Source organism: Tupaia chinensis, unplaced genomic scaffold (assembly GCF_000334495.1).
Source record: "Tupaia chinensis unplaced genomic scaffold, TupChi_1.0 Scaffold000161_1, whole genome shotgun sequence".
Taxonomy (NCBI): Eukaryota; Metazoa; Chordata; class Mammalia; order Scandentia; family Tupaiidae; genus Tupaia; species Tupaia belangeri.
Window position 1 is genome coordinate 4,351,871 of NW_006159632.1, and position 6,319 is coordinate 4,358,189.

The window sequence follows — 6,319 nt, forward strand, 5'->3', positions numbered from 1 at the left end:
CAAGAGCAGATAAAAATAAGGCAGAAGTGAACACTATCTAACCTGCCAACCAACTGGGACTAACAGAGTACCCTCTGACAGAGAGCCCTGTCGTTCACATGAGTGGCCGGGCTTCCTCCACCCAGCGCCTCTGCACCACAGCCCTGCCGTGACCTGCCAATACAAAGAACCGCCTGGGGAAAAAAGCTAAAAACTCGTCCAACACCAACTTTCCCTTCTTAAAAATTGAGCTATACTTTAAACCAGCAAAGTGTATAAATCCTGTGTGTAGAGCTTGTGTGAGGTTTTTCTTAAGAGCTTTTTTCCTATAGGGTGCATGTACTCTTGGAAAGACAAAGACAAAAAGACAGAAAGTGATAAATTACACCCCCCACCCCGGAATGGCCACACCACAATCCCTTCTCCTTTCAGGATTTTGGGCAGGCATGCACAGGCACCCAGTATGAGTTTTAAGCCACCAGGTCCAAGACTCAAACTGTGGTTGACTATGTGGGAGTCCACCAACATAACCATTACACCATCCGCTAGTCCAGCTTCTGTGAATTTTTACGTGTGTTCATCAATTTAACTCCACCTAGGTCAAATGAGAAAGCATTTCTACCACTTCATGCCACTAGTCAGTAACTTCTGTCCCCCACCTCCACTCCAGGTTAACCACTGTCCTTGCTTGTATGTCCCCAGAAGAATGCTGCCTATGTACTACCAACATGTCTGTGCCACTCAGTCACTGGGCACTCTGCCATCGCCTACCGCTATGCGGCACTACTGAGCAACCAGAGCTCAGCCTATCTACTCACCCGCTGACGGGCGTGTGGGTCCTGTTAGTCTGGGGGCAAGATGACCACAGACACCCTGAGCTTTCTGGAACATGCTTTTTGATGACTTAAGAATTTTGGGTATGTGTCTTGAAGTGGAACTACTAGTTTACAAAACAGGCACAAGTCGATCTACAGTAGACTCTGCCAAGTAGCTTTTTAGAGTGCTGTCTCTAATTTGACCAGGATGGTGGGCGAATGGTATCTGACTATGGTTTTACTTTGCATTTCTTGAGTAATGATGCTAATCACCTTTTTGCTTACTAGCCATTTATATAGTCACTCTTTTTAAGGCCCTTGTTCAGATTTTTTGTGATTTCTAAAATTATTTATCTTTTTGGTAATTTGCAGTAATTCTTTAACCAACATACGGATTTAAAAAGAAAACTTCCATTTCAATTTCTTTTCATTTGCCAGAGTGCACATATACTTACCAGAGAGAGACAGAAAAAGACAGAGAAGAGAGACAGACAGGGAAAGTGAAAAAGTACCCTCTCTCCTCTCTCCCACCCCCGGGGCCATGAGGGATGGTCATGCCGAGATCTTTTCTCTCCGTTCCCTTCCATTTCTCCCTCCTTTTGGGATTTTGGGCACGGATATTAATGTGCCCACATGTTTCTCAATCTCGAGGTGAGGGACTTGAACCACTGGCCATGTGATATCCAGCCACCCTCACCACTCACATCACCAGCTGGCCCACCTTTACATTTTCTTGATGTCTTTGATAAACAGAATTTTATTTTAATAAAGTTTAATTTCATTAAACAGCTTCTATTATAGCTAACGCTTTTTTTGTGTGTCACCTTAAAGAAATCTTTCAGGGACCAGCAGTTAGCATAATGGCTATGTCGCTGGATTCCCATGTAGTTGACCGCAGTTCAAGTCCCAAAACCGGTGGCTTAAACTCATGCTGGGCGTGTGTGTGTGTGTGCCCCAGATCCCAAGAGGAGAATGGAGGGGAAGGGATTGTGGCATGGCCATAGCCCCTGGGGAGTGATTTCTCACTTTCTGTCTCTCTGTCTCTGTCTTTCTGGCGAGTACACGAGCCCTATACCAAAAAAAAAACTCTCCAAAAAAAGTCTTTCCTACAAGGTCATGAAAGTATTCTCTTATATTTTCTTCTAGCAGCATGATTTAGCATTCACCTCACCCTCCATCCCTCTAATATCTCTGTTCTCTCCCCCTCAACCAAATCTGTCCTATTTGAGGTAGACCCATTTGATAACACAAATGGAATTAATTCATCATGTTCGTTAAGTGTCCTATTATTTAGAAGCAAAATAAGCCCATGATCCTATAACCACAGGATAGGGCTCTACCTCCTTTAAAAACACACCTTAAGGACCTATCACTGCAGCTTCCAACAACGTACTCCCAGTTCTAACTCGTGCTTGTAGGCACTTCCTTTTCCAATTTAAAGACATTTCAACATTTCTAAAAAAAACAAGTCCTGACACCGCAAATGTTTTGACTGTAATAGTACACGTATGTTGAGAAGATACCAAATGAATTCATGTCCCTTCTCCTCCTGCAAATTTTAGGGTACATATGAATTACACAGTATCTTTTCTGTCAATGAGTTCATATTAAGAAAAGGATAAAGAGGAAAGAACTAAGCACTTTAAACATTTACTCAACTAATTTGAAAATGAAGATAACCACCAAGATCCAGTATCCTTCAAATCTTTTTAAATAAATTTTAAAATATATATAAATGAAAATAAAAAACTCAGTACTATCATGGGACCGGCAGGTGATTAAGGCAGTGGACTCCCACATGGTCAATCGCAGTTCAAACCCCAGACCCAGTAGCTTGCTTTCTCACTTTCCATTTCTCTCTCTCTATCTCTCTCTGGTCAGGCTAAAAAATAATAGCAAAGTTAAATAAATAAATGCATCTAAAAAAACAAACAAACAACAATAATAACTCAGTACTATCCTACAATTTTCAGATAGAAAATCACACTATGAGACGTTTAGTTTATCTGGTTAAAGAATATATTATCTTTCATCAACTACTGGCAAGGAAACTTCAGAGCCAAGACCAAAATTTAGTTAAAAATGAGATGAGCCATGTCTCAATATACTCTACACACTCAATAAAAGTCTCATACATTCTATTATCTTCTCAATTGCTTTGTTAAAAATCGATGGCTGGGGACCAGCAGTTGGCTTAATAGCTATGTTGCTGGACTCCCATGTAGTCGACTGCAGTTCAAGTCCCAGACCTGGTGGCTTAAACTCACGCCGGGCGTGTGTGTACGTGCCCAAGATCCCAAGAGGAGAATGGGGGAGAAGGGACTGCTGGGGGTGGGGAGTGATATCTCACTTTCTGTCTCATTGTCTGTCTTTCTGTCGAGCACATGCACCCTATAGCAAAAAAACTCTCAGAAAAAATTAACGACTATTACAACACTATTAGAAAAATAAAGCTAAATGAATATGTTCAGACAGCCTTTAAGTGATTACTCAAAAGTCCCATTTTGGGAGGGGGAGAAGCCTCACAGCAGTGGTTAAAAGCTGTGTACAGAAAGCCAGTTCCTAGGCCAGCCCATAGCCTAGTGGTTACGTTAGCTGGATCACACATGGACAAATGTGCAGTTCAAGCCCTAGACCCAATGTCTGCCAATCATGTGTGTGTGCATGCCTAGGATGGCAAAAGGAAGGAAAAGTGAAAGAAAGGGAACTGTGGCATGACCACGCCTCATGTGGGGATGCTTTCTTGCTTCCTCTCTCTCCCCCCATCTCCCTCCAGTGAGCGCACATATCATCTGTCAAACTAAAACAAAACGAAAGAGAAAGAAAATAAAAGAGAGGAGGAGGGAGGGAAGCCAGCCAGCGAGCCAGATCCCACGTGGCGAACCATAGTTCAAGCTACAGCTCTGGCAACTTGAAAAATGCACCTGGTACATTGGTATGCATGCCCCAAATCCTGGCAGGATAGAGGAATGGAGAAGAGACTGTGAATGACCACACCCCACTGGGGGATGCTTTCTTTCTCCCCCTCTTTCTCTGGCAAGCAAACACCCCCTCTAGCAAAACAAAACAAAAAAGTCCGTTTTTAGAAGCCAGTATTATTTCATGAAATCAACTGAAATTCATTCAACTCACACATAAATCACATAGCACATTATATCTTAAACATTATATGACTGAAGCAAACCTAGACTTACCCATGGTGATGGCTCTATGGAACTGATGCATGTCTTCTCCTGAGAGCTCCTGGGCTACCTGGAGTATCTTCTGCCTGACACCATCCAACTTAATTTCTGATTCAGTCAGTATTTCTTCCATATCAGGAGCACTAGAATCAAGATACTGGGGACTTTCAGTCCATCATCCAGATGCTGTGATAGTGAAAACTGATATAATCTACGTACCAATGTAGAACCAACTACATACCTGTATGTATTTGGTTATTTCTAACGTCATACTACGATTAGGTTAATAGTTAATAATAAAACAGTAACATACTATTAATTAAAAATAGTACTTAAAATTATATGTATAACATGATCATCATAAAAATTTTGTTCAAAAAAAGACATCTATAGACAAATGCTTTCAGTCATAAGTAACAGACTGAATTTATCCTCCCACTATAAACAATTAAAAATAAATAAATGGGAACCAGCAGTTAGCATAATGGCTATGTCGCTGGACTCCCACGTAGTCAACCGCGGTTCGTGTCCCAGACCCGGTGGCTTAAAACTCACGCCGGGCGCATGTGCGTGCATGCCCAAGATCCCGAGAGGAGAATGGAGGAGAAGGGATTGCGGCGTGACCATCCCCCCTGGGGGGTGATTTCTTGCTTTCTGTCTCTATGTCTCTCTCTGTCTGGCTGGCGAGCGCACGCGCCCTATAGCAAAAACCTCTCAAAAAAAATAAATAAATAAAATAAATAAATAAATAAACAAAAAATGTTTCAGACACTGGACCACAGTAATCCCAGCAAGGGCTGAGGGGGAAATACACCCAAAGCTTGCCCCACTGCAGCGCCTACAGTTTCCAAGTGACTGCAGGAAAAAGAAACCTACAAGAATCCTCAGAGTCTGCCAGATAAGAAAAGGAGAAGGCAGGATTTTTGGGGGGTCAAGTTAGCTAAAATTCTCAGTAGAGAGCAGCAATAAGAAAGCTGCTCAAAGGCACCTTCAGAGCTATACAGAAGAGTCTTCAGCTGACTCAAGTCCTTACGCCTTCAGCTGACTACCGATCACTCTAAGAAACCACCCAAAGCTGGAAAAAGAACCACCCAAAATGAGCTGGCAGAACAACCCAGCCCAATTCTGAACAATCTTTACAGAGAGCCAGAAAGGGCTGATGTGGCACCAGCAGATTGACACTATAGAAAATACTGAAGGACACTCAAAAGGAAAATGATACCAGGTGGAAATGTGGATCTATACACAAAGAAACGAACACCAGAAATGGTTAACTGCAGATAAATATAAATTTTTTCTCATTTTAAAAATCACACTATTTAAAGTAAAAACAATAATGTATTGGGGATTACAATAAATATACAAGTAACATTAACTAAACAGTATCATAAAAGGCCAGGTTAGCACAGAGGAAACCAAAAAGTATAACTCTGTGAAGTTCTTATACACAAGCAAAGTGATACGCAAGCAATCCTATTTTTGTATGTTACTGTATAAACTGAAACATGTGCTTGTCAAATCCTAGGTCAATTTGAACATGCTGGGAAAATCTGTGCACACCTGTGGTCCTGGCAGGCTGAGAGGCATGGGGAGAATCACAGTATGGTGAGACTCCGTCAAGAGTTCCTATCTCGGGAACCAGCGGTTAGCGTAATGGCTATGTCGCTGGACTCCCACCTAGTTGACTGTGGTTCGCGTCCTGGACCTGGTGGCTTAAAACTCACACCGGGTGCGTGTGCGTGCGTGCCCAAGATCCCAAGAGGAGAATGGAGGAGAAGGGATTGTGGGGTGACCATCCCCCTGGGGGATTTCTCCTTTCTGTCTTTCTGTCTCTCTCTGTCTGTCTGGCAAGTGCACGCACTCTATAGCGAAAATCTCTCCAAAAAAAAAAAAAAAGTTCCTATCTGTCCGTCTCTCTCATGAAAGAAAAAAATTTTTTATACAATAATAATTTTAAAAGAGCCATGCATAGTGGTGTGCACCTGCAGTCCCAGCTGGGCAGCGGAGACACAAGGATCATGAGATGAGACCTTGACTACGTGTGTATACATATAACATACACACACACACACACACACGCAAAATATTCTTAACATGTACCTGTTGCTTGCATCCTCTAATCTCAATGTTCATAGTCAAGGAGTATTTTCATAGCTACTGTTCACTGAGATAAAGCATAAGAAATATATAAACTCTATCAAATTATAACAAATTTTAAAGATGACTACTCACCTTGTAATCCTATGAAGGAGAAAAATCGTCCTTTTACTTTCAACAGTTATATCCCGACTAAGTTTCACAAGTCTCTCGTACTTGTCGTGCCTGGCATCAAGCTCCTGCTGA

General features: G+C 42.1%; 1 protein-coding gene across 1 annotated transcript in view; it reads right to left on the reverse strand.

Annotated features, from left to right (window-relative positions):
- Positions 1-6,319, reverse strand: part of TSNAX (translin associated factor X) — a 33,724-nt gene that overhangs the window by 19,488 nt on the left and 7,917 nt on the right. Inside the window, exons 4-5 of the mRNA XM_006145974.3 lie at positions 6,209-6,319; positions 3,989-4,119 (exon numbers count right to left, since the gene is read on the reverse strand). Of these exons, the coding sequence (XP_006146036.1) occupies positions 3,989-4,119; positions 6,209-6,319 (242 nt within the window). The remainder of the gene's footprint in view (positions 1-3,988; positions 4,120-6,208) is intronic.